This window comes from Parasteatoda tepidariorum, chromosome 10 (assembly GCF_043381705.1).
Source record: "Parasteatoda tepidariorum isolate YZ-2023 chromosome 10, CAS_Ptep_4.0, whole genome shotgun sequence".
NCBI classification, from domain to species: domain Eukaryota; kingdom Metazoa; phylum Arthropoda; class Arachnida; order Araneae; family Theridiidae; genus Parasteatoda; species Parasteatoda tepidariorum.
This window is the reverse complement of record NC_092213.1, coordinates 9,295,046-9,322,108: the sequence shown is the minus strand read 5'-3', so window position 1 is coordinate 9,322,108 and position 27,063 is coordinate 9,295,046. Positions and strand designations below refer to the sequence as shown.

The 27,063-nt window shown below is 32.3% G+C and overlaps 1 protein-coding gene across 1 annotated transcript in view; it reads right to left on the bottom strand.

The window, feature by feature from the left end:
• LOC107442137 (uncharacterized) overlaps positions 1–27,063 on the bottom strand; it is a 133,679-nt gene that overhangs the window by 23,361 nt on the left and 83,255 nt on the right. Inside the window, exons 3-6 of the mRNA XM_043047815.2 lie at positions 12,928–12,989; positions 6,718–6,846; positions 4,770–4,914; positions 249–545 (exon numbers count right to left, since the gene is read on the bottom strand). Coding sequence (XP_042903749.1) covers positions 249–545; positions 4,770–4,914; positions 6,718–6,846; positions 12,928–12,989 — 633 coding nt within the window. The remainder of the gene's footprint in view (positions 1–248; positions 546–4,769; positions 4,915–6,717; positions 6,847–12,927; positions 12,990–27,063) is intronic.

Genomic DNA, 27,063 nt, shown 5'->3' with positions numbered 1-27,063 from the left:
AAAATTTCTTACTTTTCCTCAAGATAAAAGCACAATGCGCAGAAGCAATTTATTACCTACGGTGGTTAGGTGTATGTGTGGGCAGGAGGTTAGGTAGTTATGGTATTTTCTTCTTTTTTTTTTATAAAAAATGTTTTTTAAAATTCTTCTCAAATATTTTAAAAAGGGAGCTTATTATTTTATTTCCCCAAGTTCTCCCTTTGTTTTCGAATCCAAGAAAACAGAAACAAAAATCGAGAAGAACGTACTTGGTGAATTTCCATTCAAGAAAAGGTCTTTTCCAATTTGTGTGAGGTCATCGATGGACTGACTCCTGTAAAGAGGATGGAATAGCCTCCTTTGGTCACCTGTCCTGAAGCTGGTCGATGCACCCAGTCTTTTGGGTGAAGAAGATGGAAGATGAGGTGGGTTCACCAGATTAGAAGTAGAGGGGCATTTCTCCAGTTCCAGTTTCACGTCGTACGGAGATGCGTAAGAGAGTATGGTCAAAGCGTCCTCGTAGACCATAGCGCCGAACGAGACGGTCACGCCAATTATTTTGTCACCTAAACAAAGAATGCATTATTTTGATAATAAAGAATGAAGACTTCAATGAAAAACTCATCTTTTTTTTTTGGTTTATATTTGCAAATGCCGCAGTTTATGAAAAAATTATCTCGTCTTAATTTCGTCTTAATAATAAGATGGAATTTAATTTGTAAAGAATTGCTTCATGGAATGCTTAATTAACTTGTGTAATTTTTGTAAATTAAAAAGATGGAATTCAATTTGTAAAGGATAGCTTCATGGAATATTTAATTTACTTGTATGATTTTTGTAAATTAAAAAGAAAGAATTTAATTTGTAAAGAATTGCTTCATGGAATATTTGATTAACTTGTATAATTTTTATAAATAAAAAAAGATGGATTTTAATTTGTAATGAACGGCTTTGTGGATTGCTTTGTTAACGTGTAAAATTTTTATTGAAATTGTTAGATGAATAACAGTGTTGAAAAGTATAAGGAAAACTTTATTTACAGAGGAAAACTTTTCAGAGAATTAATACTAGTAAAACTGTTATACTCATAAAATAGGTGATTTTATGAATTTTTCAGTAGCTTCGTAAAAATTAGTAAAAAAAATAATAAATGAATGAATAGAAATAAAACATTTTTACTCGTCAAGAAGAAGATTTGGCGGTTTCTTCATTTATTTGTAAAATTATAAGGATTTTTTTTTCTTCATGAAACGCAGATTTGAAAAATACGAAAGAAAAATTATTTTGCGCTAATGTGAGAAATTATTTACTGTACAAATATAATATTCTAAAAATAACTATTTATAATACAACAAACAGGTACATTTATAAATCGTTATTTTTTTTCGAAAAAATAATCCCACTACTTTTTAATACAAACTAGATAGAACATAAAGCAAACAAGTTCATTTATAAATTGTTTCATAAAAATAGTTTTAAGAAAATAATAATTATCCCTAAATCTTTGAATTCAAACTAGATAGAACAACACAATTTTTTTTCTATTTCCTTTATACAGGGCCCGCGTTAAGCATTCGTGACCTTGCCAAATACTATAAAATCTAAAATCCTAAATTTGGCGAATAAAATTGTGTTTCGGCTAAAGCATTGGCGAATTATTTTTTCCACTGGAAAGAAAAAAATATATAAAAAATTGTTAAGATTTACATTTGGCGAAGACTTTCGAAAATTGGCGAATACTTTTGATATTTGTCCAATTTACTGGCTAATAATTTGAAATCCTTAGTGCGGGCAGTGCTTAATACTTAACTTAAGTAATGCTTAACCCTAAGCAGTTTTTTCTCCGTTTAATTACTATTTTACAGTTTTCCGCAATTCCCTTCTATTTTCAAAAGCGAAACATGATTTTGGTTTAAAACATATACATTGTTTTGCAACAATATTGAAGGTATTTTTAATCTAAATAATGAATGAACAATCAATTAACAACATTTGTCATTTAGCAATCATGATTTACAAATTGTATGTCAACAAGCTATAGGTATTTTAAACAATATATAACTGAGCTATCGTTAATCAATTTTATCTGATTTTGTTCCTTTTGAATGCTTCGTTATATATCATTTAATCAATGCCATACTGTTTAGTAAGATTAATTTGTAACATTCTGATTTGTTTTAAAACCATTTATTTGGGACAACAAATCCTTTTTTGCACCTTGAGCCATTAAACCCTAAATTCAATGCAATTACATCCATTCACGCTAATATTGCACAAGATTCATTTGTGCAATGTCATTGCACAAATTATATTAATTATTGTGATTTGCTATTGTATTTATGAACAAAAAGTGATAAATATCAAGTGCTATGTGTTCAAAATGTAAATTCTTAATTGCTTTTAATAATTTATATTTTATGAAAAAAAGTATTTCTCATAAGAAGGAAATTATTCTTCAGGTATCGATGTATAAGAAAAACTCTTGTAATTTATTTATACGACATAGTGAGCTATATTTCTTTTCGAAAAAAAGTTCTCGCAACTTTCTGGAACACTGTTTAAAACAAAAAGTAAATAAACATGTTCTAAAATATTTTTATTTTTCAAAACAAACATACGCCAAATATAAATATATTATTCATTACCCTAAAAGACTTATAAAAATTGTGATTGCCGAAAGGCGATCACAGGTTATCCATTGGCAAAATAGTTGTTGTCTAATTTTTTTTTCTTTACATTCTACCGTAACATGGTAGCTGAAAATACTCACATACATTTTTTTTTTCTTGGTTCAACTGTAACCTTTGGGACCGAGTCAATCAGTTTGGACCCTCTTTATTTGTGATATTCACCTGAATTAGTATTGAAAACGATCCGGTTTGAATTGTAGATTAGAATTTCTCATTCTTAATTAAAACAATAAAAACAAAAATATCTTTCAAATGATGAAATTCTCTTTTATTCTTAACTCAAGAGGTATTTATGGGATCTTTCTGGTCCCATATCCAAAAAATAAACTCGCCAATTTAATACATAACAAAATTAAAAGTTAAAAAAAAGGAATTCTATAAAAATAATCCAACAGCAGCGGTCGCCATAGCAAGGTTCATAACCCCGAAATGATTGAAGATTAGTATTTATTAAAATCAAATGAAAAAAAAGGATAAAATATTTTAGTAAATAGATTCACCATACTGATTAAAATGCTGAAACAAAATAAATAAATAAATAAACGAGTTAAATAATGTTTTATAATGGACAATTATATTGTCAGTACATGCATGCACTTGTAAATTTGATATTTCAACACTTAAATTTAAGAAAAAATTTTGAACCAATACTTTCAGTTACTCCATTTTAAAACTAAAACCTAACGTAGGCATAGAACAATAAAATTAGTACAATAATTTTTTTAATGCACGGAAATCGATGCGAAAAGCTATTTTTCGTTACTATTTTATAACTTGCAAACATATATGAAGGCTGCAATTTTGTCGCATATACGTAAATCGTCTTATTAACGTAGTTAGATCGTCTAATAAGTATTTTTAGTGACTGGAAAATCACATGGTAGGATCCATATTTATTTGCTTATCATCAGCATAAAAAGACAATTTATTGTTTTCCTAAAAATATTTTCGTATCTTTAATTTGTACCTGTAATGGATGGTGTTTTCTACAATAGAAAGCGCTGCAGGCTCTTGACTGCCTATGGTGCCTGTTTTTTGTGTGTTTTAAAGCCATTTTGCTCAAAACGTGATCATTGTGTGTTGAAACTATCTTGAATAGAATTTCTTGTATACGCGTATTTGTCAACTAATTTATTATTTGTGTTTAAAAGGTACGAAGCAATGTAAGGACATAAAAAAACTAATTATACTTCGAAGTTGCCAGGTACACAAAACAAAAATATATCTCGGTAACAATAAAATACATAAACAAATAATAAATCTAAGTAAAGTAAAAAACGCAAACGAGAGTGAATTTACTTGCTTTTCAATAAATTTTATGTGTGATACGGTACTGTAATAAATTAACTTCATGCAAATTAGCATTCTAGCTTTTGAGAAGAAGCTAGGCTCAACTTTAACTCGTTTGTTTATCATTCTCCATCTCTCGCTGACGTCATATGTCGGATGTGTGGGTATTCGTAATCTTCTTCATCTTGAAGTGCGAGTACAATTTGTATACCTTTTTGTGTAAATTACACTAATATGGTATTATAAGTCACCGTTAAAGAGATACGTTAAATGATTTAGAAACCCAACTATCAATCGGATGATACAGGCTTATTTGGAAAGCGAAAATATTAAATGATGGTAGTGAAGTTACTAAAGTTGTTCTATCAATAAACCTTTAATTTAAAATGTTATATTAAAAAACTAGTATTCTTGAAAATTATTTATGGCGTTTAGTATAGAATCGGGAGCCCCTTGATTTGGCGATAATTTTTGTTCAGTTTTGCTGAAATCCAATTTTTTGGCTACCATGATTTACTTTGTTGTCTTTGTTTTCAACGACGTTACCTGTGATTGGTTCTTGGTTTATTAGACATATATTCGTTGATTTGCAAATCGCCAAGAAGGAGATGGACCTCCCACTGTAAACTATTACCTTATTCCTGTTTACGGTTTAATTATAAAATATTTATGAACAAAAATAACGAAAATATCTTTTTTTTTATCTCTCTTACCTTTCAAACACTTCTAGTAACAGATGATTAATTATCTGAAATAACAAAAAAAGTTTCTACAAATATTTCAAAAAAAAGAAAGAAGTGTTATACTGACCTGCTTTTATTTTTCCTGATTCGGAGGCCGGCCCCCTGTGAAGGACATCTTTGACGAAGATGCCATCTCGCATGTTGCCACAGATGTTGAATCCCAAACCTGTGAAGTCATGACCCCGCAGAGGTACCGTGATTCGCTCCAGGTGCTGCCAACATTGCGAAACAAATAATGGTGTGAAAAATGTACTCCCTGCTGTTGATGCAATATTACAAATCATATAACTCTTTAATGGGACGCGTTACGCTAAACAAAATTCTTTTAAGCTTGTTACATGTGTCAAGATTAAATGTACGATACAGGTTAAAAACTCAATACTGATGTGTGGTTTCCTCTACAAAGCAAATAAATTTATTTAGATGTCCTAAACAAATTTTATTTGCTTAAAATAGTTATAAAAATTTTATATTCTGCAGAAACTAGGACAATGACAAAACTGTATCTCAATATTAGAGAGAAAGATTTTGAGGAGTAAACTTGGTGGTGTAAATGAAAACAATAACTGGAGAAGGAGATTTAACTTTGAACTGTACATGATTTATAAACAACCTGATATTCAATGGCGGATCCAGCGTAGGGGGGGGGGGGGCNCCCTCCCCCAAATTGAAAAAAAAAAATAATAATAATTTTTTTAATAGTTTACAAAAGAAATAAAATATTTTAAAAATTATTTAAGCAGACATATACACCTAAGTAGGCAACTCAAAATCAAGAACGATTGAATGGACTTGCATTATTAAACATTCATCGAGAAATTGATTTGGGCGTTGAAAAAATCATTGACAGATTTGCCAAAATTTCTAAAAAACGCATTACATTAATTATTTAGAGATTTTGAATACTTGAATTATTTATGTATTGTTCTATTGTTCATTATGAGAAAAAAATAAATGAGAAAACTAGCATTAAAAACCCCAGTTTTTTTTTCTTTTCAAAAAAATTATTTAAAAAACATTTTTTTTGTAAAAAAAATTGTGGGGGGGGAGGGAATCTGAGTCTATGATCCCCCCAGGAGAAATTTCTGGATCCACCCCTGCTGATTTTATTAATTACTTGCCTTATTTAAAAAAGTTGAAACATCCCTTAAACTTTTTAACATTTTGTATAAAATGTCAACAAAAGAAAAATCCTATTCAAAATTATTTTGTCATTTGCGAAATTGTTTAAACGTCTTTAAAATTTAGACTTGAGATTAAATTTTAGACATTGAAACGAAATTTTAAAAACTCTGAGTCTAAATTTATTTGAAATTAAGAAGAAAGATAAGAAAGATTCTGCTGAATTCCTGCTTCAAAACGGTTTCTTTAATTTGAAAAAGGTGAATTCGTCTCTTAAAACTTGGAGACTTAGTAGAGAATGTCAAAATAAATTAATAAACAAATAAAAGCTTTCAAAATTTATAATTAAGTGTCATTGAAAACTTTATTGTTTACAAAACTATTCGTTTTATTCAATCAAACTAATTAAGAAAGGAATTTAAAAAATTAACCGTTTACTTCTTGAAATTGAAAATGAAAACTGTTTTTAAATTTAATGTATAAACAATTCTTACGTGAATTCTACTCTTCATAAAATTCAAAATAAATTGAAATAAATAAAACTTAATTCGCCTCAGTTTAGAATTGTGAGAAAAAATTTTTGCTATTCGGTCGACAAATATTAGATATTTAGTCTATTTGTTTGGCCAAAAATTCGGCTAAATCACTATTCATTACAAATCTAGTTTTTTTTTCCTGAGAAGAAATTAATTTAAAGAATAAATGTTTGAATTATGCTTGTAATAAACGCTATATTTCATATTAAACACCCAAAATTAAAACAAAATAAATCATGAATATTAATCAAATAATTATGAAAGTTGATAAAATGAACTAAACTTTTCTCAATAACTGGACAATGATATCTATAGTGAAGTTATAAAGAAAGATGAATAAAAAAGGGGGGATTTTACCTTGGATAAGTAAGTATCGTCCATTGTCGTTTTTTGTTTCTTTCCAGAAGACGGGTGGAAGACAGCGTGGAATGGTAGACTAGAGAATGGGCGATTTTTCTTCTGTTGACCATTGGTCCCGTTGGATGCCTGTTGCGACAAAAGAAATTTTTTTTAAAAACAGCAGCAACTGAAATATTAACTGATTAATTAATTACAATTATCAAATAAAAGCATTCCCGCAACAGCCCGTTGGGAGCCTGTAGGATCATTAAGGTTAAGGAACCACAATTTTCTGATCAATGGTTATAATGGTAGCACAATTTTCTGGTAATTGTGATTTAAGATATCACAATTTTCTGATCAACAGGTATAATGGCTAAATATGGTCAGTATTGCGCACTGACTTCCCTTACTTTTCAGACAAACTAGTACCCATCAGCTAGATTTACTTCAAAAGCCACTGCAGGGAATCGAACCACAGTCCTTCACGATGACAACCGAGTGTCCTAACCACTAAGTCGCAACAATCAGACAATTATTAATCATAGGATCGATTATAAGCGATTAGGAACGTGACTGTCCGTTGTTTTATTGACTATACCTTTACGGCCTTTTTGACAATATTGCAATTTGATGTGTTGTTCGTGCATTTCCCCAAGCAACAAAATGACTTGGGCCTTCATTGGACTCATATCCTCTAATCTTAATTCAATAAGGCCTTATTACCCGGGTAAAAAGGGCCGATATTTATCCGATATAGGGTCTAAGTAGAATCGTTAGATTAACGTAATATTTTATATCCATTATTCAGCCTAATATTTCATATCGGCCCTATATAGAATCGACCATTTTTCACAATGTTTTACAGAAACTTTTCAACCAATTTTGGCCCAATATAGAATTGTTATTGCCCAATAAAAGGCATTCTAGATGAAAAAATCTAGACATCCCAATATTGGTCCCTCGGTTCATAGGATCCCTATTAAGTCTAACTGAGGACAGGGTAAAATTATTGCTAACTTTTTTCTAGTAGCCGCGACTCAACGATCAACTTCACTGGAGCTAGCAACATTGATGTCAGTAGCCATTCAAGTTGGTTTATTTTTTGCTTTTTGTTGTTCGATTTAAGCAAGAAAAAAATCTCAATGAAAGTAATCTTTTTTAGAAAACAAAGTTCGAATAACAAGAGCGTGAATTTTAGCCTTTATCTGACACATTTATATGATGGAGCGTTCGCCTTCCAATGAGATGAACCGGGTTCGAATCCCAGCGATGACTGGTTGACACGAATTCCGCATCCGTCTTACACTGACTACAGAGCTGGCGTGAAATATCTTCAGTGGTAGACGGATCATGAGTTAGAGTCCCCTTGCCGTCAGGCTAACCGTGGGAGGATCACGCGGTATTCCTCTTCATGTAACGCAAACGTGGGTGTAACGCAAGCGTTCAACGACGGTTATAAAATAAAATAAAATATTTATAAAAAATTGTTTATATCCAAAGCTTAGAACTTAAATTTCAGAAATGAACCCTAATTCATCTCTAATAAGCGACTCGTATCTCTTTAGGTTAATTAGAACATAGAAATAGGATGGCATAAAGGATAGGGTTTTGAATATATTAATGTCTTTTAAAATGTTACTAATAATAGAAGTCTCAGAATGGAGGAATAGTAGGACACAGTTACCAGGGAATTACCGAAGTCAAGCATCACAGTTACTGAGCGGGTGGGTGACCACTTTAATCATCCTGTGAAGATGCCAAGGATGCGCAATATTGATCCTCGTTTAACTGATCTATTGTAAAGTGCTTCACTTTCGGCCCAGGCAACACCTCCTAGAAGAGAAAATGCCACCGCACGGATAAATTTAGTAGTTCAGCGTAGCGAGCATAAACTGCGCAGTGGGGGAATATTCATATCGTCTGGGTTACTAAATTGCGCAGTCGGCGAAAAGTACGAAAGATGACATTACATTTTGACTAAGAAAGGATTGTGTTTCATTAATGTGGCAGCCCAACCCGTGCGGATGCCTTCTCTCTTCTGGGAGGTGTTGGCGCAGGTTGACCAGCTACCAAAGCGGGTGAGCCATTCATTCATTAGTTGTAACCCCAAAAAATAGGTTCAGCTGTTCAATGACGGTTATAAAATTAAATAGTGCATTGTGCACCTCTTTTAAATAAGTAAAGTACTACTGCAACAATAAATGATACACAAATAAAAAGTAAAATATACTTTTTTCATTAACAAATGCTTGATGTGTGATCCTTTTCTAACATGACAAAACATCTAATCGGTCATCTACTCAATTGTTCCTGAGGCTGTACGGTACTTTTTCTCAGTATTTCATAAACACTCTCTTGGATGTGGGAATGATAATGATTTATCATTCATCACATGGCCACCAAGATCACCAGACCTAAAGGCTTGTGGTTTTTAGGGTTACTTTAAAGACTCTGCTTATAAGCTGTACTGATACCACATTTTTGCAGCATTAGGAGCCATTGTTTGCGTGAAAATATGTGGAGCGAACTGAATGACTGATTAGATGTTTGCATTGTAACAAAGATATCACACACACATCATATATTTGTAACTGAAAAATATTGGTACTTTTGGAAGTATTTGTGCAGCATCATGAGTCATTAAAATTGTGTGAAACGACAAAATGTAAGTAATAACTTGATGACAGGTTAGATGTTAGTAATGTAACAAAAGAATCATTCTTCACACATTTCTAACTAATAAACCTTGGTACTGTTGGAAGTATTTGATCAGTATTAGGAGCCATTAGCTGTGAGAAACGATAAAATGTGTAGGAGGAACTTGATGACAGATTAGATGCTTTCACTGTAACGTAGGAATCACATATTATACATTTACAACTAAAAAAACTCGATACTCTCTAACAGTCATAAGAAATCTTCCCAATTGAAAGTCTGCAGTTACCTGTTATTGTGGAAAGAGTAAAATAATGATGGAAAGTAATTGCAGAAATATCGTGACCTTTCTTAACTAAATAAATGTAAAATGATTTATGGTTAATAAGCTTTGTTCAAATCTTCGAAACAACAGTAACCGTTAGCAAGCTTGCCTGGTGATAGCCAGATATTAGTTTTCTTTAATTTTGTGTATTATTTATTGTAATATGAGAAATATTTTTCAAAATAAAAGTATTCAAAATTCGGTTAAACGTTTGTGTTAAGCCCATACATTAGAAATTTACATTATCAGCCCTTCGATTTTGAAGACACTATTGAATGGATTATTCCTGTCGTTGTCAGGACAACGTCTGATGAAGAGTTACTCTCGTTGCTAAGGTAGTTTCCGTATCCTCGAATTGAAGATTCAACCTGGTAAGTCGAATAAAATATTTTATTTCGTTTCATATACGCGTAAATAGTCACATTGCTTCATGGCTACGTAAGAGAGACAATTGTCTAACCCGTTTTATAGATTTATTTCACCGATATTTCACGAAAATATTTTATTGCGTTTTCTTCTTTAATAACTGTTGCATACGCGAAGAAACCCGATAAATTGTGAAGAATGGATTTCTATAAATGGAATGTGATAAAGACAACTATCCAGAAAGTGGTAACATGTTTACCATTTTGAAGGACAAAAGACAATAAGAACAAGAAAGGATGGTTGACAGTGGCATAAATGGAATTCCATCTTTTCAAAGGTCACCCAAACACAATGAATTGAAAAAAAAATCCGATAACAAAAGCAGCGGATATTTACTGGACATGCAGAATACGACCTTGGAGATTTATATGATGAAAAAAAGTATGCTGATAGTTAAAAATTGTATGAAAAAATAATGAGAGGTTAATGCGTATCAAAGAGTACTTAATTAGCCACAAAACTATGCAAGGTTCTGTCGCAGGAAATGCATACCCGCACGTCAATACTGTTGTTTTGATATTACATCATAATCGAAATTTTTACTCGCTTCTCAGCTAAGCTATTTTGTTTAGCAATTAATATTTTATTAAAATGCATGGTAAAGAATGGGAAAAAAATTTAAAAAATTTTTCTAGGTGGTAATTGTTCGCTTTTTAATAGAAGATCAGAGGGGGAAATGGTTTAAGCACATTGCGCAAACAAATTAATGGACCACCTTGAATAACTTTTGATCTAATGATTTGATCTTCTTGTTACAAGACTTAATCTTAAAGGTTCCAGGAAATAACCTCAAATGTGCTAGTTGATTGGTGCAGACTATATTTTAGATTGGTGCAGACGATTGGTGCAGAAATCAAACAAAAAACCGTTCTTTCTCTGAATAAACATACATTTCTTTCAACGGCTACTGATTTCTGATCCCCAAAATATAGGGGTTAGCCCCAATCTGGGAAATATGGTACTCATAGTTTAGTCAGGGGAACGGATCAAAGTTTCGACCCTTTTACTTTTTGCCATATCTAGAGAACTTTTTAAGCGAGTTGAAAAATTTTTTGAACTTGTTTAATCAAAGATAATTCCAATAAAATAACTTTTAGAAAGTTTTTATTTTATTTTATTTAATAATAGTTGAAAAAACTTTAAATTGTAAGGTATACTATTTTTTGCGTATTTTCAAAGAACGTAATTTCACTTCTCAAAATACAAAATCTGAGCGAAATCGGTCGAATAGTTGCTTAGATATCGAATTTTTAAAAAGTTGTGTTTTTAAAATTCGATTTCTCAGGTCAGTTTATTGTTTTTTATTTTTTATTATTATTTATTTATTGCGCACTACTCTTGAGTGCTGATTCTCAGATTAACGAATTTCAAGATTTAAGAATTTTAAGGAGCATGCATTCGATAGAAACAGTAAAAATAAAAAAATATGCGCAAATGTCGCACAATTTATTTACATCCCCCCAAAATTTCCAAACAAAATTTGCAATTTTTGATGTTGAGAAAAAATAAAATTTGAAAATCAGGTTGGACAAGAATCGTTTTTTCCTCAAAATTTCACCCCAATCCCCACCTCACTAGTATTCCAATCATCTTCTTCACTACACTTTAGTATTTCAACGCGTGGGCAGAAACCTTTTATTCCCCGAACACGATCCCTCTTCACTGTGTAATAACTCTCGGAGAAAACACATTTTCCATTTCATTGATTTTTAAAAATTCAGTAATTCTTGAAATGCACAAGATGGTGGTCCAGGCGTCATTTTTGTGAAAAATGGATATTAACCGTTCTTCTCCCTGAATCTTTAATTTTGTTACATACACTTTGATTGAAATATTCGTCATGCTTTTATTTCCTTAACTATCCTTAATAAATATTTTTCATAGCCACCTAAGATATATTTTTATTATTGGACACCTAATATGATTGACCTCCCTTAATGTATATTTTAATGACCATCTTTAATATACATTTTTAATGACTCTCCCTTTGTATATGAGTGACCACCCGTGATATGTATTTTTAAACCCCTTGTACGAAATGAGGGTGGAAAAAAAAAGATTCGTAAAATAATATTTTTGCTGCCCCTTATGTGAGTTTTAGTTTCATATGCTTTTGCAAAAATATTATTTTCTACGAAAAACAAGAACAATTTATACTTTTTGTGTTATTAAAATCTAAAGGCTAGCAGCAATGAAGAAGACGGGAAGTGAAAACATCAAAAACCTGTTTTATTGTCGTAAGTTTTGAGAAGACGTTACTAGAAGCACCTTAAATTTTCATCAGTTAATCAAACTGGTTTTGTTGTTTTTCATTTTAATTTCTTCACTACATTCTAAAAAATTACCGTTAATTTCGCGGAGTTGGCTGTTAATTCATTCTTCAGCAAAATTAACACTTTGAGTCGACTAACTTCCTTTAGTCTTAAACAACGTGAAGGCCCCAACTGAAGGTCACTTTAAAGAACAAATTCTTAATTTTCGGTCAATTAACGCATATCTCACGTGAAAAAAAAAATTACTGACATATCTGTACTATTGGAGACAGACCTGTAGCTTTACGGGCATAAATTTATTTTTACGGTGCGTTATGAATACTTTTTGTTGGTCTCTGACCGTAATCTAGTGGTAGAAGTTTTTGCAGGGTGTGATTTGACAGATTTCGATATCTGTTTTTTCTTTTCTTAATTATAAATGTAAACTATTACATAAAAAAATTTATGTAAGTAACCGAATATGTTTATAAAACATATTCAAATTTACAAAACTTTTAAATTGCACATAGAAGTATAATGCTAGATATAAATCAAAAAAATATTTACCTTAGCATTTTGTTGCGTAGCCGATGTGACATCACCATTGTCCAAACGGAATCTAGACTCGCCTAAAAGAAAAATACACAAACTTTTCGTCAAATAGATGAAAATGAAATAAAAGCTAAGAATAAACATTTTTGATCAATACTAAATATGCATCATGAGCTAACTTTATATTATTATTAATACTTTACTGTTATAATATTATTATAAATAAATTTCTATGTAAGTTATCTTCCAAACAAAATGCATTTTCAGAATACGTGATAAAACATGTTCTCTTAACCATTTCTACTACTTTATTTTGACTCTGCTACTACATTCAATAACTCCACTTTAAAATTACTACTCAACTTTAATTTACTATTCTTACAAGTACTCCACTTTAATTATAACAACTTAGAAGTACTTCACTTTAATTTTTCGACTCACCGACCAGGTGACCGAGTGGTCAGCGTGCCTGACTGCGGAGCCGATGGTTGTGGGTTTGAATCCCGCTCAGGGCATGATGTTTCTTTCTCTCTGTGTTCTATGTCCTTTCTCCTTTGTGTGAATGTGAACCGCCCCATAAACGGGTTTGTGGTTGTGTGACGTGGGCGGACGCTGCTCCAAGGCGTAGCTTCGCCACAGGTGCCCACTGGGTAACGAGAAGAAAGTAGCAGTTCCACCCCCGCCCCCCCATGAATGGGACAATGCAACCCAAGTGCCCGCCATTAAAAAAAAAAATTCTTCTTAAATTACTATTTAGCATTAATTCTATTACTACTTTCTTTTAATAAACTTAAATTTTGCTATTCCATATTTTCCTACTACTTTAGACCAAAAGTAACATTTTTGTTTTTAAATCTTATACTTCATAATTAAATCCATTTTCTATCGATTTTAGAAGAAATGTGCCTTTTTTAATTCAGGGACATTAAAAAGAAGTTCTTTATGCCGCTCTTTTACATAACTATATATTTTGACTAACGAATTTTTCACGAAAAGAACGTTTTTTTTTCTAATATTCCTAACTTTGATATATGATTATGATAAAAATTTATTCGATAAGAAATTCAAAAAATAAATAAATAAATTTAAAGCAGACTAAATTATGGCTCTAATGAGAGATACTGTTTTGGGCTAATATTTGATTGTGCATTGGTTGAAGTAAGGTATTATTTGAGACTAATGCTATAGTATAAGTGATTCTAATGCGAGGTACTGTTTGGGGTTATAGCTAAACTGTGCACAGGCCTAGTGCGAGATACCATTTGGGATTAAAGTTAGACTGTATATGATCTAATATTGTTTGAGCCGCGATGGCTCAGGAGATGGAGCGTTCGCCTTCCAATGAGGTGAACCGGGTTCGAATTTCAGCCATAGCTGGTCGATACGAATTCCGCATCTGACTTGCACCGACCACAGTGTTTTGTTGTTTTTGTCACTTGCCAATGACAGCAAGCCTGCTTGGGAAACCAAGGGAATGCAAAGCAGAGGGCTTGTTTCTTGTTTTTCAGTGGCGCCATCTATGGCACCAGTAACCACTAAATACACAGGGTTTCACCGGCCGGGAAGTGAAACCCTGTGTACTCCCGTTCTCACGAACACGATTCCTACGTCCTACCAACCAGGCTATCTTGGTCTTGGGTCTAATGTTAGATAGTGCATTGGGATTATATAAGACTAGTCTTTTTTATAATTTTATTTTTAAAAAATTAAATATTTCGTACTTTTTTTTGTACTTGTAAAATTAAATACTTTTCTTTTGAAACCGAAATCAAATGCTTTAAAAGCTCTTATTAAATATTTCAAAAGAGTAAAACTAATGCTGGGAAAAAATCATTTTTCTAAGTATTGTCTCGAAAAAGAAAAGGCTTCTTGAAAAGAACTTTTTGTATCGTCTGCTGTACGAGGTGACCCCCTTTACTGATATTTCAACTCATTTATTAAATCAGGTAAGTATTCTATCATTGAAAAGAACGGAAGGAAGAAATGAAATGACCAACGCAGTCATGGCAATTCTATCAAATGTTCTTAATTGACCATGCAGCCTATTCTCTCTTAAAAAGTTGCCCTTTTTTCACTACCAGCATTAAGGCTGAATTTTGAAGGCTCTGTTGTTACATAAAATGACTCAGTTTTGATAAGCTACTCTCATAACTAGTGAGAAATCAGGATTAGCCTAGCTTTAGGCAGCGTCCTCTACGCTAATTCTCAAAATGGCGTAAAACGTCTACTTGAAGAACAGTCACAGTTTTGTGAAAATGAAAAGTGTTCATGATCAAATTTTATAATGTATGAAAAGTTACTCTAACAATGCATTGAGCAGTGGTGGCTCTGGGAATAGAGCGTTTGGCTTCCAACGAGGTGGACCCGGTTCTTATCCCAGCGATGGCTGGTCGATACGAATTCCGCACCCGGTTTGCACCGACCACAATTCTGACGTATATCCTCAGTGGTAGACGGATAATGGGTTAGAGCAATACCTCCTAGAAAAGAGAAGGCCTCAGCACGGGTTACCATAAACAAGAAATTTGATCCTTTAGTAGTCCAAACGTGGACACCTTCGTCATAACCACCACTGCGCAGCTTAGTAGTCCGAACGTAGTGACATCTCTCTTAATTTTCATCCACTGCGCAGTTTATGATCGTTACGTCGGACTACTAACCAAGTCCGTGCTGAGATATTCTTTCTTCTAGGAGGTGTTGGTTAGAGTCCCTTTGCCGTCTGGCTAACTGTGGGGAGTTTTCGAGGTTTCCCTCTCCATTCTTCTAGGAGGTGTTGGTTAGCGTCCCTTTGCCTTCAGGCTAACTGTGGGAAGTTTTCGTGGTTTCCCTCTCCATGTAACGCAAATACGGGTTAGTTATATCGAAAAGTCTTCTACGAAGGCAAATTTCTCCCAATACTTGATCCAGGAACGCCCCTGTTTCCTTGATTGGGTTCAAAATTACAAGCCTACGGAGTTGAACGTTAGTGGTCGTAAACCCAAAATTGGGTCGACTGTTATAGAATCTATGAAATTTAACAATGCATTATAATAAGAATGCATTGTGCATTTAGAATTTTACAAAAATGGAAAAGTAATCTTTGATTTTGATAGTTTTTATCAAGGGCGAAAATTCGACGTTCTTTAAAATGGTTAATAACTCTTAAAATATTCAAGTTATTTACCCGTTCTAAAACCCAGATAATTCTTTAAGTCAAGATATTATTGATAGCTGAAAGTTATTGCTTTACCCTAAGTGTAAGGCTCTTAAATTATTGCTTTCTTTAGAAAGAATTTCGAAAAACATTGTTTACTGAATTTTATGACGATAAAAATTGACTGTTTTTTCAACGCAATTCACATTAGCCCAATTCTTTTGAGTTTGCATATTAGATACAAATTACACTGCATAAGTAATAATTATTTTAGTTGTTATCAGATGAATCAGTCTAGTCACCTATCTATTTAACAATAATTCAATCAGGTTATTAAATTCGTAGATTAACAATCAAGTCAAACGATATCATTTCAAACCGGAACATTTTTAACATTATTTCTCTCTTATAAATAAGAATTAAAGCGATCATTGCTCTTTTAATTGTCAAAAACAATAATTATGTATGTCAATAACCAACTATTATTAAATGTTAGTTTCGAAACACCATTGTGTGCATTTCAATTTATTAGACCATTAAATAATGAATAATGCAATTTAAACTAGATATTTCATTTCTTTTCTTAAGTTCAACCGTTTTGTTATCAAATTATCCTAAATAGTTTGGTTATAGGTATTGATTATATTAATAACAATCAGCAAACATTTGAGTCCTAAAAATTTAAGTAAAATAGAGTCGGAATAAAAGAAAATCGCCCGAAGAATCATTTTGGTCTTATTTAAAGTAATAATAAAAGAAATTAAATTGAAATTGATAAATTAAATCGACCAATTAAAACAAATCTGATTAAATCACTTATGATGAAACACATAATTTTCTAACATTTTAATGAAAAGCTTTGCTAGGAAGAAAAATAATTCCAGTTTTGATTCATTATTGTCGTGAACTAAAAAACTATGCTATTTATGAAGAATGAATATTTATGATTAATTAAGGATGCTTAGAAGCGAGCTTTTAGCTCGCATCTCTCACCAACACCCAATATTATTTTACAGTCAGTTTTTTTTAATATTTTTCAACAATTTATAGTTGTAACAAAATTAAAAATTATTCAATTAAAATAACCGGTACATTTCCATTTCGGATGGTCGTAAGAAACCAACTGCTACAGTATCTACATCTTCTGTGTTAGGCAGATCATGGGTTAGAGTCCCCTTGCCGTGAGGCTAACCATGGGATGTTTTCGTGGTTTTTCTCTCCATGTAACGTAAATGAAGGTAAATTTCTCCCAATACTTAATCCAGGAGTTCCCTTGTCTTCTGGTTTGGGTTCAAAATTACAAGGCAACGGAGTTGAACATTAGTAGTCGTAAACCCAAAAATTAGGTAGGCTCTTCAACGACTGTTAGGTTATAAAATAATGTTTGAATGATTGATGTTTAATGTTTGATTTTTTCTTTATAATAATAGTCTTAAAACTAACTTTAATGTCACACAGTTGAATTAACAAGTCTGGGGATGTATTCAGTCTATTTTGGAATTTTTTTCTGAAGAATACATTATCTGAAATAAGTAAATTACGATTTTTGAAAAAGGACTGTTATGAACGTTGTGATTAGTTATAAAAGTATAATTCTTTATTCTAAGTTTCAGTTATAATTTTTTTATAAATGCTTTGAATAATTTAATAGATATTGTTATTAAAATGTATTTAAAAAAAAGACTACACCATTTTTTTACATTGGAATTATATTTAAATAATTTTTTTTCGAAAAAAAAAAAAACAGAAATATTAAAAATAATCTTTGGATTACTGATTTATTATCAATGTAATTATAGGTTTCAAAAATACTAGTAAAACAATTTTTAACTCTCAGAACGCTTGTGACTATACTATGGAACCCTAAGGTTCCACGGAACATTCTTTTAAAACTGCTGAATTAGAAAGCATGTATTTCGTTGTGCAATTAGTGTGATGAAGAACAATTTTTGCAATGTGGCAACACAATAATTTTGACACAAAAATGCTACCTTTTCCCCCCATTTGGATGAATGCCAAGCTTGTCAATAATTGCGACAAAGTAGTAAAGAATGAAGGTGAAAAAAAATTCTCAAGATGTCGTAAGTAGCAAAAAAGAATGAATAGAATGTCACAAAAACCCTTGATGACGCAGGAATTTCTTAATGAGCAATTTCTTTTAAAACAAGATAGACAGTTTCCTTTTTTCTCGCATTTCCTGCAATTGTCACCAGAAATTAAAAAAAAAGTCTGCAGAACATAATACGTAATTGTATAATTTGAAATTGAAAAGTCATTATCAGTTCTTTTTGTGTATAAGAATCCGGCATAAGTATTGGAAATACTCAATGGAAACTGCATGTAAATATGTTCTCAATGACGCGTAACATGTCGGGGCAGTTCTGGAACGGTTGGAAGCATGCTTACATGGGAACGATAGGGGAGAGTGGGGTCAATTGTAACATTTTTTACTTAACTATTTTTAACTAACAAAAAATCCAATACATTTAGTTTAGATTTGGCTCCTAACTTTTTTAAAAATTGTTGTAATGTTCATATTTGGTTCTTTGGCTAATAAGTTTGCCGACCGCTGGCCTAGACTGACGCGCGGGAATATATGTGCTTTTCTTAAACTCTGGTAAAATTGTACGCTTCGTGTTATTGTAGGGTAACGAAATTTAATAAAATCTTTTACTTTAATCATATTAGTGTTAAACAATATTTATTTTATCTATTACAATCGTTTTCAGTTTATTATTTACATAAAATATGCCATAATCCATATAACAATATTTGTCGAAAAAAGAGGTTGTTTAATATTTTTTTAAACTATGATAGCGCTCGAAACAGTCACCTTTGTGTAGTGGGACGTTGCAGTATTTACAAGCGAAACCTGTTCTGCTTAGTTTTTTTTTACTTGCACAAACTCTGCATTGTCGTAGGGGTTTTTTACATTGACCGCTGGTCACTATATTTACTAGTTTATGCTTCCCGAAATTTGCGAGTCTTCCGGGATGATCAAATCGGGATGTGGTTCTTGTGGGTTCGGAATTAGGTAGATCCTTACCTTGTTCTTCAGTTTCGCAGTCTTCTATCAATGAAAGTGCCGCTTTGTGCAGAAAATTTTTATATGTAATCTNTTTTTTATTGAAATGTTAATTAAGGTGTCCACTTACATATTCGGTTAATAATTTTTATTTGTTTAAACAAAATTACTTTGTTACAATAAAATATTCTAATACCAAAAAAATTACTTACGTAGCGTGAAAATATCTTTTGTGCTGTAACTCTTTCAAAAGTACATAAAAACGGTTTCCAGCAGGGGTGTACATGTAAATTTATTAAATACACCTTGTGCGCCACCTAGGAACCACATCTAGAACTCAAATTTTGCTCTGTTACAGTTGTACCCTGTTACAATTGACCCCACTCTCCCCTACTTTTAAAAAATACCTTACGCCCTCTTTTTTTCAAGAAATTGCAATACTTGAAATAGTTTGGAAAAAGAAGTTAACTAGAATTTGTAATGCATTAAATTTTAATATGTAAAAACAATATTACAAAAGTTTGGACAAAAAAAGTATTTTTTGAGAAAATTTTTTAAAAATTTTCAGAAAAAAGTAAATTTTTTTGACATTTATTTCGTTACAATTACTTGTACTCGTTCTCCAAAACAGTAATTGAAAAAACAAGTAAAAGTACTAAATTTAAAAAGTGACGAAATACAAGCTAAAAGTACGTACTTTTTAGTTTTACTTTTGTTTCAAGTAACGAAAGTAAAAGTATTACCATGTATGGAAGCATTCGCCACTTTCTAAATTGCATCACAGATTAAATTTACAATAAGTATGAGAGATAAATATAAACTGCATGTAAATTGGTTCTCTTGATTTCAAGCAACACGCCAGAAAAGTTCCCAAACGTTTGGGAGCACAACACATATGAAAATTAGAATAAGTATAAGGAATCAGTAGGAGAAATCGGCAAAATCATTCGATATACTCAGGTCAAATTGCGTGTAAATCGGCTCTTCTTTAATGACACGCAACACGGCAGGGCAGTTCTCAAAAGATTGGAAGCATAACGTAGATATGAATTAGAATAAATATGAGGGATAAGTATAAGAATTCGGAATAATTATTCGAAATATTCAGGTGAAACTGAAGTTTCGCCTGATAGAACAAAATGTCCATTACTACCAAGAACATTACAGTTTAAACATAGAACTGTTTTGAGCCCGAGAAAAAGTCTATAGTGATGAATAATTTACAGTTTAGTTTAACAGCAGTTTCAATTTAAATGGTTTTACAACTAGTTTATTTTATCTTTTCAGTCTTACTTTCAGTCCTGGAATAAATATAATAGCTCGGAATATGCATTCGAAATACTCAGGTGGAACTGCATGTACATCGATTATTTTTAATGACACGCTTTACGTCAGGGTGATTCTTAAAAGGTTGCTACACGTCAGAGTAGTTCTCAGAAGGTTTTTAGACGTCAGGGCAGTTCTCAAAAGGTTGCTAGACATTAGGGCTGTTCTCAAAAGGTTGCTAAACATCAGGCTCTTCTCAAAAAGTTGCTAGACGTCAGGGCTGTTCTCAAAAGGTTGCTAGAAATCAAGGTTGTTTTCAAAAGGTTGCTAGACGTCAGAGCTGTTCTCAAAAAGTTGCTAGACGTCAGGGCTATTCTTAAAGGGTTGTTAGATGTCAAGATAGTTCTCAAAAGGTTTCCAGAGTGCTGTTCTCAAAAGGTTGCTACACGTCACAACTGTTCTCAAAAAGTTGCTACACGTCAGAGCAATTCTCAAAAGGTTGCTAGACGTCAAGGCAGTTCTCAATTAATTGTTGGCCGTCAGGGTGATTCTCAAAAGGATTGAAGTATAACACAAATCTAAATTTTAAGCTCTGACAGCAATTAAGTTTAAATTTAAATTTTAGTAAAAGTTTGAGAGTAAATTTATAATTCCGTTTAGTTACAGAATGGCGTTAAATTATACAAAAAAAGTTTTCTGTAACTACCTTAAAAATATTTTTTCTAACAAAAAAGGTCGATTCTAACAAAACGTAACAATCATAACAGCGATATTATTTTAACAGTAAAAAATATTAATGTAAGTACTCTAAGTTTATTTATCTGTCGGTAAAATTATTTGTCAAACATTTTAAAATACTTTCTTAGGTTTTAATGAAATATTTTTGCTACAAAATGCTACTTCAGTAATTTATAGTTTAAACCGTGTAACGATATCTACGTCGATAATTTTTACCATAAATTTATTGTTTAAAAAATTCTAATGTCCTGAAATCTTTCGATATGTAAAAGTCATATAGGCCGACACAGCTGTTTTAGGATTTCAACTTAATGTTACATTTCATTTTGCTATGCTAAATCTAAGAGATTTTTTTAAAAAAATGAAATTATGATGGATTGCAAGAAAAAAGTTCAGAGAGTACGACAGAATAAAAAATTAATATTCGAAAGTTAATTCAAAAGTTATTTACTATTTAACTTGTAGGGGAAAATACCATGTTTAGACGATCTGTAGTCAGCTAAAATGCAACTGCGGAGTTATAACTGTTTTTTTTTTGTTGTTCCAAATATAATAAAATAAGTGTCCGAGATAAAATAAAGACCGATAATTAGTTCATAATAAAAAATAGTAATAACTTTCTTTACTCTACACAAAAACCAACTATTCATGATATGGTTTTGAAACAAAATTTTCATTTCCGTCTGAATTTCAGCATTATTTCATAAGAAATAGGATTTTTTTTTTAAACTTTTGTTTTATCAAATTCTTCGAATTCTTGCACTCACTCAATTCAAAGAATGTCTTCAAATCAAAGATTGTCTTCTCAATTCAAAGAATGTAAAAAAACTTCAAAATTATAAATTTTTTTTTCATCTTACTTTCAGCATTATTTTAAAAAAAGGATTCTTGTCATCGAATTCTTCGTCTTCCTGCATTCAATTCAAGAACGCCTAGGACTTTGCTTCGTAGAGCAAAGGAAGTTTCGAATTTATTTCTAAAAGCCTTAATAGTTATTAAAAAAATACTTAAAAGAATTATTATTAATTAATGCCGACACAAAAAAAGTCTTCTGAACAAATTTAAACACCATGAAAATAAACTAAAATCACATTCTTACTACCTTTTCTTTCATGGACTTTAAGAAAGTAATCAGGTCATATTAAAACAAAGCACACACAGTACCGAAAAAAATATATTATATCACCTGTGTCTAAACAGTTGAAACAGCTGCTCAGTCACCGTGTTGTAGAATTATTACAGAGCTAATGGTGTTTAACACGGGAGAATATTTTCATAAAATCTTAGATTATTATCTCCATTATAGAACATAGAAACGCATTGGCACAAAATCGTTTTCTATTGTTGTAGGCAGATTCTTATTAGCCAGAAAATCACATGTTATGATCCAGTTTCATCGAAAGAAAATTTAAATTTTTTAGACTGTCATCAGCATAAAATTAATAAAAATTTTTAAAATATCGTTTGCCCGTAAAATGTTTCTTTATCCCTAGTTTAAAGTAATTTACCTGTAACATTTATTTATCATCCTTTTCCAGAATACTCAACTAAAATATATTGCTCTTTATATTTTTAAGAGGCTTTGTGTTTCTTTATTATAAAGTAATACTGTTATGCAATCTTATTATGCAACATTTTAAGGTATTTGTCCCAACCTGCAATCTACCTTACTTAACTGTTTAGTTACTTTACGGTCACCACTAAAATGTTTTCAAAAAATAATTCTTAAAAAAATATTATTTATATGTATGGTTGGCTGAATGTAAACAATAACAAATTTTCCTGAGAAGGGAAGAAATTTAGAAAACTTCCGGTGTATCACTCCGCTCATGTTATGCTTACAAGGCGATGTGTGAACAGGCTCGATGTTCTAGGAAATTTTATTAACGTGATCTTTTATTAAATTTACGTTTATTATTGTTATATTATACGTTGTTATTACGTTTTATTATTGAGATTTTTTATTAAATTATTTATTATGTATAAGAGTTTTCTGTAATTTGTGAATTCTAACAGGTCGTGAGACAAAAACAAATTTAAGAAAATTAATATCACAACATGAAAAAGGTTTGCCACGTTTTGAGTGTTATCCCATATTTGGCTATAATTGAGTAAAATATCGCCAATATATATTTTTTTGGTAGCATCATAAGCATTCTTGCAAGGTCTTCCAAATACATTTGTTATTTGTTTCATTGAAAGTTAAATTAAAAGAACGCGTAATATTGTGAACACTTCAAGTATAATAATACTGCATGGCACGCTTTTCCAAGCTTAGGCGTAAAAATCAATCGGCAACAGTAACCCGGAAGTCTTACGGCTAATTTATAACCACTATAGCTAGCTTTATACGGTCAACCTTCTATTAAACAAATTATTAAATTTAGTAAAATGACATGAAAGCTATATCTAAACAAATATTTTTTCAAATTTCATCAATAACTTAGATATATATTTCCGGAATGTCATGCAACTTAGCTAGAAAAATGGAAATTATCGAAACAAAAAAAAAAGTGTAAAACAATTTTTGTGGCGCCATCTATTGATCCGTAAAGCAAATACACAGTTAAGTAAGATAGCTCGCATATTGGGACAAAACCCATTTTATAATAAAGATATTTAAATCGGCACCTCAATTTACTAAGCATTTTATAATGATTAGATGAAATAAGGTCCCGCAGTGGACTGATCGTTAAGACACGGTTCCCAGCAGATCGCCGAAGTTGTGCGGGTGGGTGACCACTTGGATCAGTGTGCGTAGGGACCGAGGGTGTGCGGTATGGGTCCTCGTTAAACTGTTCTACAGTAAAGGGCTCGACTTCGGGTGCAGGTCATCGGGCTACCGAAGCGGGGGTGCCATCCCCTCTGCAGAGGATCAAAATTGTGATGGCATGTCTTCGGATCATCCTCAGGGATGTTTNAAACTCTAACAGGTCGTCAGCCAAAAACAAATTTAAGAAAATTAATATCACAACATATAAGAAAGAGTAAGGTTTGCCATGTTTTGAGTATTATCCCATATTTGGCTATAATTGTGTTAAATATCGCCACTTTTAATTTTTTTGGTAGTATCATAGCATGCTTGCAAGGTCTTCCAAATACATGTGTTATTTGTTTCATTGAAAATTAAATTAAAAGAACACGTAATATTGTGAACACTACTAGTATAATAATACTGCATGGCAGGCTTCTCCAAGCTTAGGCGTAAGAATCAATCGGAAATAGTAACCCGGAAGTCTTACGGCGAATTTTAAACCCTAGCGCCACCTGTGCTTAGCTTCATACGGTCAACCATCTATTAAACAAATTATTAAATTTAGTAAAATGACATGAAAGCTATATCTAAACAAGTATTTTTTTAAATTTCATCAATAACTTAGATATATATTTCCGGAATGTCATGCAACTTAGCTAGAAAGTAGAAACTATCGAAACAAAAAAAAATGTGTAAAACAATTTTTGTGGCGCCACCTATTGATCGGTAAAGCAAATACACAGTTACATAAGATAGCTCGCATATTGGGACAAAACCCATTTCAGATATTTAAATCGGCACCTCAATTTACTAAACATTTTATAATGATTAGATTAAATAAGTTATATTTATTTTTGTTATAACCTTAGGTCATTTATTGCATGTATTGACAGCATAGTCAATATACACAGCAAAACTGATGAATATGAAAGTGTAGAATATTATTATTAATTAAATTCCCGCACTACAACTGACTTATCTCTGGCGAAGAACAAATAGCGAGTTATTTTAATAATCAAAAATTAAATTAGTGTCAGAAAAAGAAAAACGAAATTGTAAAGGAAGTTGGTACGAGCAAAATGGTAAGGTTTAAATTTTATCCCAATAAAATTGGGAAATAAATGCGTGAAACTAAATCTGCTTTAATACAATAAAAATGTTTGTAACTTTCAATTGAATACCTTTTAATTTAGTTTTAACAATCTAAATAACGCACAGAAGCAAAAAACGGTGATAACAAAAGGTTGGCGATTGAAGCGAGAAGGAGACAAAGTTACAAAATGTAATTGTAGATGCGAGATTTTGCACACGGACTGACCTCTCTATTATATCTCATCTAGGATTCACTGGAGCCTCTCAATTATATCTCATTTGAGTGATCTAGGATTCGCTGGATTTTTTCGGAATGTTCTTCAAACCAGTCAAGAACATTGAGGCCCGATGATGCAATGCATTGCCACCCATAAGAATGTCACCGTTGTTTGGGTCCATGAATGTCTGCAAGTGGTCTCCAAGCAGCTAAGCACAATCATTTCCTGCCAGTGATCAGCGCAATCGGATCATAGAAGCCAGTCATGGCCATGAAAAAGCAGCCTATACCATTATGGGATACCACCAGATTTCATAGTACTTTGTTGACAACTCAAATCCATGCTTTCTTAGATCTGAGACACACTCGAGCTCACACATCAACTCCGACCAGCTGAAATCGTAACTCATCTGACCAAGGTACAGTTTTCCAGCCCAACAAATCTAAGACTAGATCCAATCAACGTGGGAACGAGCCCAGCTAGGTAGATAGGTACTTTAATTACGTCACACTAGAGCTCTCCAATGAGCTATTGGGACCGTTTGGGAAACATCCTTGAGGATGATCTGGAGGCATTGTGATCCTCTGCAGTGGGGATGGCTTCCCTGCTTTGGTAGCAGGACGAGCTGTGCGCGAAGTCGAACACTTAATGGTAGAACAGTTTAATGAGAACCGATACCACACACCCTCGGTCCCTAGCAGGCTGATCAAAGTGGTCACCCACCCACTTACTGACCGCAGGCAGTGTTGTTTGACTTCGGTGTTCTATATTGGGAACCATGTCATTAACATCAGTCCACTGCTTGACCATGAGCTAATGAGAAGAGCTGGATGTGATCTCGTTTTGTTACTAAAGCCTCTCGAGTCAGTTATCTGCTGGCGTATCGCATTACAGCCAAATTTCGCCACGATGCCCAAGCGAACCCCGTTTCACGTTTGTGGTTATTTCACTAATTGTTATTGGTCTGTTAACACCACAACACTATGCACACGTTGGTGGTCACTAAAAGCAAGCTGTCGGCTACTACGTTATCCATGATAGGAGATTACGTCTGAAATTTGGCATTATCAACACACTTTTGACACTGTAGATCTAGGAATGTTAAATTCCCTCACAATTTCCGAAAAGGAATGTCCCATGCGTCTAGCTCAATTTACGATGCCATGTTTTTCTTCTATTACCATGACAGCCCTTTGTGGACCAAAGCCTTCTCTAGAACCTTACTCCCTTCTTCTCTTTTCTTTGTGATTGTTCTCCAGTTAGTAATTCTTTGGATTTTAAAATCCTCTTACACACAGTCAAGCCATCTGATACATTTTCCATTCCATATTCAAAATCTGTTAATCCTCGTTTTGAATCCCTAATTACATCAGATACATTCTCAAATGAATAATTTGAACACAAATTAAAGTCTTCAAGTGTGCGACCCATATATACATTTTGTATGTAATACTATGTTATCTGTATATTTTCATGTTGCTATCCCATGACTTATGTCACCTCAGGGATATATATATATATATATATAGATAGATAGATAGATAGATAGATAGATAGATAGATAGATATCCTTCCACCGGTGAATGTTGACAATTACAAAGTCACTTTGGTTTTGGTAAATGTCCGAAATATATACTAGGTCTACTTTGCCACTGTGCCCGATATACATTTGCCCGGTATGCCCTACATGAATGTTTTTTTAAGGTCAAGTGCCACTGCCCAGTATGCAATTAACAGGTTCTCCGAACACTGATGTTTCTCCTAATCTATCCTCAGCAGATATCGAATAAATATAATAATATCAAAGAAAAAATTAATATCAAATAGGATATAACAAATATTTCGGACATTCACCGGTGTAATTCGACATTCTATTGACTTCGGTCATTCTCAGTAACATATATATATATATATATATGTTTGT